Source organism: Mastigoproctus giganteus, chromosome 5, assembly GCF_048544385.1.
Source record: "Mastigoproctus giganteus isolate SK-2022 chromosome 5, ASM4854438v1, whole genome shotgun sequence".
NCBI lineage: Eukaryota > Metazoa > Arthropoda > Arachnida > Uropygi > Thelyphonidae > Mastigoproctus > Mastigoproctus giganteus.
In genome coordinates, this window is record NC_143579.1 from 63,053,204 (window position 1) to 63,066,458 (window position 13,255).

The 13,255-nt window shown below is 35.0% G+C and overlaps 1 protein-coding gene across 1 annotated transcript in view; it reads right to left on the bottom strand.

Annotated features, from left to right (window-relative positions):
* Nucleotides 1-13,255, bottom strand: part of LOC150085454 (uncharacterized) — an 860,907-nt gene that overhangs the window by 100,181 nt on the left and 747,471 nt on the right. Inside the window, exon 22 of the mRNA XM_090374571.1 lies at nucleotides 3,600-3,653. Within this exon, the coding sequence (XP_090230697.1) occupies nucleotides 3,600-3,653 (54 nt within the window). The remainder of the gene's footprint in view (nucleotides 1-3,599; nucleotides 3,654-13,255) is intronic.

Below are 13,255 nucleotides of genomic sequence, written 5' to 3' on the forward strand. Positions count from 1 at the left end.
TTAAGCATATTTGCACCAAAATTAGCTATATTTTCTTCTATGGTTCGTGTACACAAGAATTGTCATTGCACTGATCCTAAAGGTCACCAGTTCGACTTCTGAATTATCCTGGATACAAGAGTACTTATTGAAGACTACTTTTCTTTTCTTATTTATTTATTATTATTATTATTAAACAGCACCACTTTTTTTTGTTGACCAGCACTACTGTCTTTTTTTATTATTTATTTATTTTTTAATTTTATTCTTTATTATTATTTTTTTTCTTATCCCAACTAGCACCAATGTTTTTTGCTTTTTTTTTTGTTCTTCTAATCAAAACACTACCGGTTTTTATTTATTATTTTTATTTTATTATATGCTCTTTTCTTTCATAACCAGCACCACGGGTTGATTCCCCCCTCTCTCTATCTCTTCTTTCTTTTCCGCTGTTTTTTTTTTTTTTTTTTCCCCTCTCTCCTTTCTTTTCCTCTGGAATGGGCCCAAGAGGATCTTGGCCCACCTTTTGGCAACACTAAGTGGGCCAGAGTCTCTTTTGGGACAGTACGTGCTTTACTGGCACTGGCTCACCTTCCTTCCCGTGGTAAAGAGTTAAGTAAAGTGTGTTTATGGTCAAATGGCACCAGGGGTTTCCCCCATCTCCGCGTAGTTTTCATTGTCATGTGATACAGTACGCTGTAAAGGCCAGAGATTTAAAAGTATGTGGATTTTGTGGTGTGCAATGTTGTGTACCGTTGTTCTTTCGGCCTATTAGCCACTAGGCCCCTGATGGGGCCCAACTTTGTCAACACTTAACCTCGGGGAGGTTGATCAGCTCTACAAGAGTTTTAAATTTTTACTCTGGCAGGTCCTGCCACCTACTTTCCTGAGATTTCAGTGGCTAGGGCCTATAAAAACTACCGTAGGGGTGAGCGCTAGAATTGGAAAGGCCAAATGTTTATAATCGCGATTTAATTTAGACGTGATTAAGTTTGAACTTTGTGTGGGACATACGCTAGCTGTAGGTAGAGCAGGGGGAGAGGCTAAAGACTGGTGGGATGAAAGGTAAAAATATGGGGACGATAGAGAAGGCGACCCCAACGGTCAGTGGGCTGGCCCGGGCCCCACCAGGAGAGCAGGGGAGGGGGAGACGTTTTCCGTCTCCCCCCCTCCCTTGTTGGGGAAGGGAATAAAAGAAAACCAGGCAAGAGTGCCAAGATGGCGTAGGAGCAATGAAGCTGCATGGCACTTCAATATCCAGTGTGGTGACACATGGGGCAGTATTCCCGTCCAGGAGTGGTTGTCCAATTAATGCAGTCACTGACAATGGTCAAGTGTCCTGTGGGTTTATCAGGTGTCATGTCCAGTATAGCTTGATTTAGAGCGTTAAATGTGCCAGGTATTGTCCATGAGGACCTTCCCGTGGTGTGGACGAGTACCCAGAATCATCTGTCCAGGTGACTGATGCTTCTGGGTAGCCAAGCGGCCAGAACATAACAACAGAACACACACGAAATGCACACAAACCTACGCCAACATATTTCTGATCCATTTACAGTTGATTCTGTTCTTCACAGAGACACGAGTCGGAGATGAACAAACGTTCCAGGTACCTCCCTATAATACACATGCCCACATTATTGAATATATAAACACTAATCATTAATACTGATTTACTGTATTTATATATATGTTTAAGTATTTATGAAGCATTTAATTCATAAACACTTATTCGGCTAATATATACAAATAATATATCTTAGTCAAGGCAGTAAAGGATTAAGATATATAAATAATACATCAGAGATTAGTAAAGTTGCTTTATAGTATATTCCACTTGAGAGTATTTATAGGTCGGCCCGATGATAACACTGACAGAAGTTAGCAAGGTAACTGAATCAGATGAGGGCAATACAAAGGGCTTGTGCACGCTCTCTCTCTCTCTCTCTCTCTCTCTATATATATATATATATATATATATATATATATATAAGAAAACACGGCCCAAAAGTTCATAACTTGCTTCTCAGCATTTTCAGGATCAATTCAAGTCTTGAAAACGATGAAAAAGCTTATAAACATGTGTCCGATTCTGAATGTTTACGGAACTTTGATTTTTGAATTTAAAAAACATGGCTATGGCATTTTCGATGGTAAAAAATACCAAATACATAACAAATTAATAAATAAGAAAAAAATCAGATATAAACCTAGCAAAATGCTTATTGACACTTGTATATGTCTGTTTATTCGTATTTTTAAAAATATTTTATCGTTTATTTACCATTGAGAAACCATTGCTATTTTTTTTTTAATTTAAAATAGCCATAGTTCCGATTCTGAGAATCGGATCCATTTATAGACACCGACGACACATAGGATGAGAGCAATCTCATTTTATGTGTCGAAGATCCGCACTAAGAAGTGTATCTACATTAGGTACTTAAATTTAAGTTACAGTTGAACTATAAGAATCTATGAGAATGTATACCTGTTAGCACATACTGCTTCTCCTAGCGAACTGAAGTTCGCTAGGAGAAGCAGTATGTGCTAGCAGGTATAAATTTAAAAAAAAATAATAATACAACACAGGGACTAATGGGAGATACAGAATCAGAAATCTGTTATAGGATTAATGAGGTGTCACGTTATTATGGATGTTTTAATATATATAGATATATATAGATATAGATAGATAGATATATATATATATATAGATATAGATATATATTTAATAAATATAGATGATTTTTTTTTATTAAGAATGTTTCATTAAATGAGTTATGAGTTAGGAAATAAATATATTAAGAATATCAGATAGGATGGCTTTTTGGATACTGCCTGGTTACGCACAGTCTTAATTCTGCAAGGATAAAAAAAAATGTCAAGTACAATACTATGAACGTATCTCACCACCAAGCATCTTTGTTTTTAAGAGCTGCCTGCACAAAACGGTATATTCTGTAAGGATTAATGAGAAACTATCCAGAGTATAGTTTTTCATTAGCATTTGTAGAGGCATATGATGCAAGCATATACAGTATCAGCAAAGAAAAACCTTTCCCATTTCAACCATCCATTCGCTCCAAAATTTTGTCCACTTCTTTCTTGAATTTATTTAAGCTATCAACGACAGATGGAAGTTTGTTTCAGCACTCAGCTATCAGCCGGCTAAAGGCAAATTTCCGCACATCTATTCTACAACTGTCTTTCCTCAATTTGAATTTATGCACATAAAGAAGTATACGTCACAGAGTAAAGCTCTCATCAGTCACTTTATAAAAAAAAAAAAAAAAAAATACTGTGATACTTTGATAGCCGACTAATGAGAGCTTTACTTTACGACGTATGACTTATTTATGTCAGGATTCAAAGTAAGAATGAACAAAATTTAGTTATTATGACGGAAGGAAGGAGACGTTACTAAAAGCAGTGTCCATCCGTTCCGACTAAGTAACACAAAGTTTTCAGACTATACTGCAAGGATGCTTGTGATAAGTCAAGTCCATTAGACATTTTACGATTCAAATTTAATATTTAATTAGCTATTACCTTTAATTTTTTTCATTAATTATTATAACAACTTTTTCTGAACTTTACAGAGGCAGAAATTTTCTTACCTTTTGTCCTGGTTTCCCTACATCACCAGGTTCTCCTGGTGGACCTGGTGCTCCCTAAAAAGTGTTGAAGAATTAATTATGCATATCAAACAAATTTTAAACTTAAAGTTTTAAAATGGCAATATTTTATTTAAGCAGCAATTCCTACATGAAATAAATACTGTCTTTCCAATGGTAACATCTAGATAGTTTTCACTGGAAATAATTGATGCTTTCTGATGTTTATATGTGAATTCACAATTAATTTTGTTCGACGATCCTAGGGTTCAACTGAGTATAACTATACGAACTACATTGTACTTTTAATGAGACAGTTAAAGAGGTAAAAATAACCAATCTGACAGATAGATACTCTATAAAAAGTTCCCTAAACTATTTTGGCTACTGTCCCATAGTGGTGATGGCAAAATGCTCTTGAGCATTCCTTCATTCTTAACATCACGTGTCACGTCTTTTTTTACTGACAATATTTCATTTTCTGAACTCTTTTCGCCCACTCCAAACAGTTTGAGATGTTGTAGTCTATAAATAAAACAGAAAAGAAGAGAATTATATTAACAGATGATCAATTTATCATTAGCTGGAACTTCAGAGCAAGTTGGTCATCAGAATAAAAGACGACTTTACATTTGTTTGAAGAAACTATTCTATGATAATATATTTTATAAAAATTTACATGGCATACTAATTAAAGCAAGTATGTAATTAAGGTAAAAGTTTATTACTGTAATTTTTGTCGGGAAACCACAATTCCAACGTCCAATAAGATAATCTGCAATAGTTGCAATGAGAAGTTGTAATAAATAAAGGCTACATTTCTAGACCAATCTGTGATTGGGGTTGAAATTATTACAGCGAAATTGTTTCCACACTAACAAGTCAAGTTACTAACTGTAGTTCGATATTTCATCTGATAACGAACTGCTTTTCGTTACTGATGATTCAAAAACGTATCTTGTAATATTTACTGTGTTAATCTGATTATTGATACTCTAAAATTAAAAAAAAATTCTTTAAATTATCAAATTAAATTCAAACTATAAACTCCTTCTATACGAAACCCTCATAATAGAATGGTACCGTCTCAACACCGATCTTGACGTCTTAAACACAAAACCTCCGGTTTCCACGCGAATTTAATTACCACGTGTCCAGCAAAACATTTCGGGTACTTAAGATCTACAGCAACCTTCTGCTCTTCATTTTAACGCCAACTGAAGATGAATCTATCGAAAGTCCGTCGTTCACGACTATTGGCCTTATTCCTTTTTTTAAATTTTAAGATATTTTATTTATACAGTATTGCAATTGACAACTAGAGGATGATGTGGTGCACCTCCCTCCTCTGGGCTAAGTTTTTTAAATTACGTTTTCTTAATCACGATTCTTAACTTCCGATTTTAGTTTCAATCAAAGATTTCCCACACCACTGTTTCATAATTCATATAACTATAACAGACTATTGAGGTGAGTGCAGTCTTTTTATTAAGCTTTGACTAAGTACATATTCCTTGTAAGAACTACAAGTAACCGATCTTAGAGAAGAAGGCGTAGAATTTTTCTCCGAAAGTTATTCAAGGTTTTTTCAGGCAACAAAACATGCCGCCTATTTGGAAAGGTGCGAGTTCAAATATTGACGATAATGCAAGGAATCTACTAAGTACTTTTACTATTGATTTTGGGCTATTGATTTTTTTACTAGTTCAGCAATGTTTCTGCAGTTTTAGTAAAGCAAAGCAAGATTTCTCCTAAGCACTCCATGTATTTACATGTGATATAATAATGTCCTCACGGGTGGACAGTGTTTATAATCACCGTCCTCCACACATTGTGTTGAAAAGGTCCGAGTCAAACTTCTGTCAATGGTGTGAGGTATTTTTAAGGCCTTTTTTCCCAGAATCTCATTTTATTTCGTAATTTTTAGGGACATATTCGTCATACACATGAGTAGATGAGTTTGTTCTCTTGGCTAACCCTAATACGACACGTTTATTTAATATGGAGTAAATGGAGAACGAAGTGCAACTAGTGCTAACTAAAATCTTAAACTGACCCATAGTAGCTAGGCTAGTGAGCTTTTAGAATTTTTCACCGGAGAATTTTATATTCTAGAATTAACAGGATTGTGGAACAAAACAGTATTATATAACTATTATTTCTGTTAGAGAAGATGACGTTTTTGTGGAATCTTTTTTTCCAACTGTATTATGACAAATGCACTGAAGTACAGGATGCACAGCACCATAGCGGGTGTGAAAAATTGGCTATAATTGAAATAATGCAGCAATTAAGCATACAATAGTTAAATGTTTGCATACTTTAAAAAATTTCATCGTACATATGCTTAAAGTTATCAGGATAAATCACAGTGGGAAGATTAATGCATAAAATATATCTGTCAATGAAAAATATATCATCTATTAGAAAATATCTATTGTTGTGCATTTTATAAATGCAGCGATAGAGTTGGGATTAATTAATCACAGGATATGCAAGAAGAGAAAAACATTATGCTTCTGGTCCCTATTAAGCCATATAATACAATATTTGAAATCTTTAAAGTTATTCTTCAAGAAACTGAAGATCTTTTGGATACGCTTTGTATCAACGTGGTTTCACGGGAAACACAGAAAATGTAGTGAAATTCAGTAGTAAGAATTATAAGGCGTGTTATTGGTCAACAGACATATGGAAATTGTTACTAAGTAAACTCAGATTTTGTTCATTAATATTTTGTTGTTGATGACAACAAAATATTATGTCATATTTAGCATATTTTATTTTGATAGTTTTGAAATGTTATGTTTATACATTTGTAATTGTCATCTTACGCTAGTGGTGGTACCATCTTTCCTATAATGTTAGAGAAGATGCCACTTAATAACACTTTTATTTATTCATTTTTATAAGTTGTCGCTTCCTACAACTTATAATAATAATCTTTATTGCTTACTAAATAAAACATTAACAAAATAACCATTAGCGGCACACTTAATAAGTACGTAATTATTACAAATGGCCAAATTGACTGGAAGTTTGACAATATTAGAGAAAAATAAAACTTATATGAAATTAGAAGCGTATATATAGTAACGCCAATTACATCTTTGTGATGAGTACGTAAAAAAACAGTTCTGAAACAAGTTTAAGAAAATCTTATATTCAACAGCACAAAAGTGAAAGAGGTATCTTACGTCATATGTTACAATAGAATATTCTTTGCCCTGTTTCTTACTGGAAAGAAGTTTCAAGGTCTCTAAGTGTGCGTGATGGAACTTAGCTGCTTAGAAATGACTTGCAAGGGCATCTCATTCATGTTTTATGTAAATTACATGAAAAGACCTTGACAATTGCTCCATTTGCACGTAATCTCCTCAAGAAACAAATCGCCTCTGGTTTGCAAAAATGTTTCAGTTCGAAGTTTATCAGGTAGTGAATGAATGAATGTGCCACTAGGAGTGAATACTAATATATTTTATAGTCCTTTTATGTGAAAATCGTTATTAAAAGCACGTGTCGTCTTTTTTTTTTTTTTTTCTTAATAGAATAATTTCTATCATTAGCGGTTGTTTAGCACACAGATTATCCGACAGCTGGTCTTGTGCCTGATTGCCATGTAATGCGTTGCTATAAAAATGAGTGGTAAAACAACTGTGGCAGACGTGTAAAGGCAAAAGTTGTTGCTTTTACAGCTGTTTACTACGAATGGCTGCCTTATATATTAGTGATATTTAAATAAAGCTAGCATAAACTAGCTATGCACAGCTTTGGTTTGTTTACTCTACCCATAAAGCTGCGCATGTCTACCAAATCGACCGAAATACCTTCTTTCAAAAACGATAGACCCAAATATAACAAAAATTCACCGCTGCCTTTTAATAATAAATTTAAGAAAACATATCTTAATTCATTTTTAGCAGTGCCCAGAGGTTTGTCCCTTGTGAGAAAGGTTCCCCCCCCATTTATGATTCGTGTGTATACAGATGGCAAAGAATCTGACTTAATGTTATGAAATACTTAGTGGGGACCATTAAAAGTACAATTACTTTAATTTACAAAGAAGCATAAAAATATTGCTTCACTGTTTCCTATCACTGCAATGAAATTATCCTAATTAGTACTACAAAATGCTGCGATGGCGTATTGGCATGAATTTTATATCTGAAACAGAGGCACGACGTTGCCATTATTTTTTGCAATTCCGAGAGTTGACACCTGATGAAGACGCCGGGGTTGTGATTTATACAGCAATATCCTTTCTTAATTAATTTTATATGTATTATACTTTTTCTTTTCTTTTTTTTAGCGGCCTCCGTAGCCGAGTGGTCAGGAGCGGAAATGCAGTAGCACGCGCTCTTTGAGTAGACCGGGGTTCAAGCCCCTGACTGCTAAATACGGTCGATCTGCCAAACCGCACTGGACCAGCGTGGCAGATTATGGTTCATTTCCTTCAACATGGATCGTTGAGGAGGCTTCCATCATGCAGTGGGGCTGCAGTTTACCATTTTTTATTTTATTTATTTATTTTTTTACCTGACATTTCTTCTCTTCCCCTTTCCTCTCTTTATCTCATTTCCTGTACTATTTATTTTCTTTCATTTGCCCTTTCTTCCTTTTTTTTTTTCTTTTCATCTCCCTACTCTCTTTCTCTCCCTTATTATTATTATTTCTTTATTTTATTCTCCGTGCTGTTCAGGTTTAGCAATGGCAGCCTTTGGCTGCATTAGATTACTTTCTTACTTCCTCTCTTTCTTTCACTTCTTTTCATTTTTACAGATATATATATATATATATATTTATTTTATTATTTTATATTGTTTTTGTTCTAACGGAGCATAATTAATATAAAATAAAGTCCCGCCTTCGCGTACTAACATAAATCGGCTATCAATCTATTTAGACGCTGTGTTTAACCTATGCACATTATTAAAACAAGAATATGACTATATAAAAAAAAGTAAAATACTAAATAATATACTGTACATTTATTCATTCACATGAACATTGGTACACCTCGTCAGGGGATTTGAACGGATCAATATTCAAAATAAATTAATGAAATATATGATGAATATACGTTTCTGTTCTCCTTAGTAATTAATTGATAAAAAGATAACTACCCATTTACTTTTCACTTCAGCTAATCGCAGAAAAAGAAAAAATCAATTAATTTTAAGAAAAATTAGAATGCACTGCTGTCTATAGTTCGCTACTTCATTAATAAAAAGTTGATAATATTGATTAGTGAAGCTTCATTGATGATAACAAGATGTTCGTGTTAAACGAACGCAAAGGCCCTAGTGTCATAATAACGATATCATGAAATGATCGGATTAAGGATGCCTTGGGCTAGTCCCTGGTTGCTAGTAATGGTTCACACTACCAGATTATGAAAAATCCCTATTGTGTCAAGCACATTTGTAGACAGAATCCACGTCAAAGTTGAAACCATTTCCATCATGGGAATTTATGTGAAAATTTTTGTAGTAACTTGAAAGGGCGACTGGTATTTTTCATGCAATCTGTGAACTAGGTGAGCAATGTAATAATGTCGGAGAGGGTTGAAATATAAACCTGGACAGTGGTTGTGGTGTCGTGTTTCATACGATAATATCATCCTTACTGCAATGATTCCCACCTTTTTTCATCCATATTCATAATTCATTAAACTTTACTACCTAATATTCTATAAATTCTCAAAAATACTGTCCAGAGATCATGTCGTATACAGATATAATAATATATATTATTAGTATTAGCCGCACAGTCATGATTATTATTCTTCAATGTACGACACGTACCTTATTGGATAGAGCGGACCACGCGTATAGCAACTTGTTTTTGATAAGCGCACGTTGCGAGTTAATTTGTTATCACAATATATTTACAATAAACTTTCTGAGGATTTCCAGGAGCCCCACCGCTGTCGCAAACCCAAGTTTGGGTCGCGACCTATAGATTGGGCAACGCTGCTTTAACAAACTAATTTTTCATTTGAGTTTTGATGTGTATAAACAGTGGGACGATTAATATTACAATAATTTCTGTTCATTTTATTTTGCTTGGGTAATTTTTAAGGTTTCATTGCATTTCACTTTTTAAAGAGAACTGGATGGATCGGAATGAACAACCGAATCTTGTAATACGTTTTAATTTCATTATCATTTTATTTAGTTCTATTATTATTTTAGCATTAATTGAGGCATACGATGCAAGAAAGCAAACTTATGCAGCATCGTCCAAAAAACCCTCCCATTTCACCCATCCATTCACTCCAAATGCCTGTCTAGCTCAGCTTTAAATTTATTTAAACTATCAGCTTCCACAACAAGACATGGAAGTCTGTTCCAGCAATCAACTATCCGCTGGCTAAAGGCAAATTATCGCACGTCTATTCCACAACTTGAATCTATGCCCCCTCAAGCTTCGTAATCTGAGCAAGAAGAATCCCATCAGCACTGAGCTTGCTCAACCCGTTCAAGGCCTTATACACCTCAATCAGATCGCCTCGCAGGGGGACTAATCTCCAGGAGCTGCCATTTGCAGAATTTAAGCCTTTCTTGGTAAGAGCACCCCTTTGTTCCCCTCACCAATTTTGTTGCCTTTCTTTATACTCGTTCTAGCAACTCTATAGCCTTCCTAAAATAAAGCTTCCAGAGCTGGTACTCAAGGCGTGGCCTGACCATTGCCTTGTACAACAGGATAATCACCTCCTTGTCCCTGCAGGAAAAATTCTTATATATCATTGACAAGACTCCTTGACCTACTCTGGCAGCCCGTCTGCACAATTACCCCCAGATCTTTTTCATTCCCCACTTCCCTGAATGTAGTACCACACAGTTGGTACGTATCTTGGGTTACTGCTACTCATATGCAGTACTTTGCATTTTTCGATGTTAAACCTCAATTACCACTTCTCAGCCCATTTGCCCTACTTATCTAGATCCTGTTGCAGTAACATACTGTAGTTAACAACCCTGCCAACCTTTGTATCGTCCGTAAACTTGTATATTAAGCCTGATGTGCCTTCATCAATATCATTGATAAATATACAAAACAACAGTGGACCTCACACCGAACCCTGTGGGACACCACTAATAACATTAGTCCACGAAGAGCCGCACCCATTGATTACCACCCTCTGTCTTCTCCCACTTAACCATCCTTTTATCCATTGTAGCAACTTACTCTTAATGCCATACTGCTCCAATTTGTACAGCAGTCTTCCATATGCAACAGTATCAAAAGCTTTCCTGAAATCTAAGTATATGATATCAAAATTATTTTTTGCATCCAGTTCCTTTGTAACCACATCATAGTATCTAATCAAATTTGTCAGACAAGACTTAACAAACCCATTCTGTCTGAATTATTACTGCAGTCTTGTCTGGATAATCCTGCAATACTTCTTTAACCAGTGACTCCATTATTTTCCCTGGAACACAAGTTAAACTAACAGGTCTATGGTTACTTGTGTCACCCTTCAAACTCTCTTTGTGAATTGGGGATATATATGTACACCTCCAGTCCATGGGGTCCTTCCCTGAGTCCAAAGGAGGCCTTCGTAATTATGGCTAAGGGTTTTCTTATTTCTTTTATTGCCTCCTTTAATATAACTGGATAGATCTCATCCACCCCAGGTGCCTTCCTTATGTTTAACTTCAACAATTTCTCCACCACTTTGCTTTCAATTATTACAAAATCATTTAGTTCCCTGTTAGAGTTTGATAAACTTCTGGAATTCCCCTCCTTGAATAATTTGTCATGACTGTGATGAAAAATACTCATTCAGTTTATCAGTTACCTGAGCAGAATCATTTTATTCTAGGTACATTTAAAAGCTTCTAATATATAAACGATTGTGCTTCATTTAACCAATTAAATCTTTAAGTACAAACAGCAATATCATAAGAGGGCTGTATGCTCAAACACAGATTCGTTAAATTGAAGGAAACAGTTTCAGTACAACAGCAGACGAATTTTAAATAAAAGCCGTCAGTTAGTGTTGTTGCTAATTTTTCTGGTGGAAAGTAAGTGAACTGCCTTTATACGACATTGCAAGAAGTGTGAGAATTCCTGGAGTCATAATAATTTTGAGAAAATTCAGTTGCTGCAAACCTCGGCTTCGATATTTGCATCAATCTGAACAAAATGAGAATTGAAGAGTCAGTTCAGAAATTACTTTAGAAAACTTCTTCCATGCAATTTCCTGTTTTGCGTTTTGACATTTTTTCTCCTTAATTACGCTACGCTATCCGATCTTTTTCTTACATATATTCTATACAAATCCTGATTTTTTTGTTTAAAGCAACTTAACAATGAAATCCTCTAAAAATATTACAATAACCTTACTGATGATATCCTTAATTTAAGCTTCGACACGACTCACGATAATAACAAAACGAAAACGGAGGAAGATGCACTGTCTGGACAAACAATTGACACGATAAACCACAAAGAAAGAATAATACCGAAGCTAACACGCAGAAATCAGTCACAGTATTTCGGGTCAGTTATATGTTAAGGTCAGAGTAATGTAATTCGCCTACTCACTAATTTGTTTGAGTCGCGCTAATCTAATTTGCCTACAGTGAATTAGATTGACGTGACCCAAAAAGTATACACTGCACTGACAGAGAACCTGATAAAACTTTGAGAAAGTGAAAGGTAAGAACGCATTACACCATATTACTCCTATCCATGTTTATAGACTCGGCCTAAGTTTTTGTTTTCGGGATCTACACACACATCACATCCTCCACTCAGTTGGTCTTGTGGGTCTTGGAACTGTTTAACATTCTGAAGATCTTTCAATCGCAATCAATAAAAATGTGCCTTACTATACTGAATCTTCCATAAAATTAAATTAAAGTTTTCTATAAACAAAATGAAGTCAAAACTGCTAATACTTTATTATTTAAATAAATTCACGGCTCTGCGTAAAGCCAACATTCCATCAATTATAATTAATGTACTTAATTGATCTGAGACTGTTGGAATCATACTAAACGTAAACTTTCAAATAAACCTATGTATCTTCAGTCTAAGTAAGTAACACGACACTTAATAAACCTAACGATGTGGCTAAAATTACTTCAAATTATTAACTTTCACTGCCGTTAATTCTTCTTATTCATCCTGTGCTTTACAGTATAGGGATAGTTTATTCTTAGGCTGAGCGACATCCTTTGCTTGGACATAGAATCGGCAACGACACACCTTAAAAACCAATACGCAAAGGCAGGGGCGTGAACGCGCAGGTTAAACAACGAAAGGGGAAAGTAAAGTGAGAGGCCCTGCACAGGCTTCTGCAAATTAACAGATTCTCTGTTCTATCATTCTTCTTAAGCATTAGAGCTTCTATTAAATGAATATGATAATATTGTCGCATATGTAGAAATCTCAAAAGTTTTATGTATTCAGATAAAAGTACAGATCAGAAGGCACTTCAGAAAAGAGTCCAAACATTCAAAGGCGTGGAAAGCTATCTAAGATAATTAAATGTAAATATCAACACACAGAAGTCGGTGCTAATAGCACTACACAAATTAAGAGGCTGACTTATCTCCAAGTAACAATCAATGGAGAGCTTGTCAGTAGTGTTCCCCCAACATAGGCCGTATTTGGGACTCTCAAACTTTCTTTCAACAAGCATA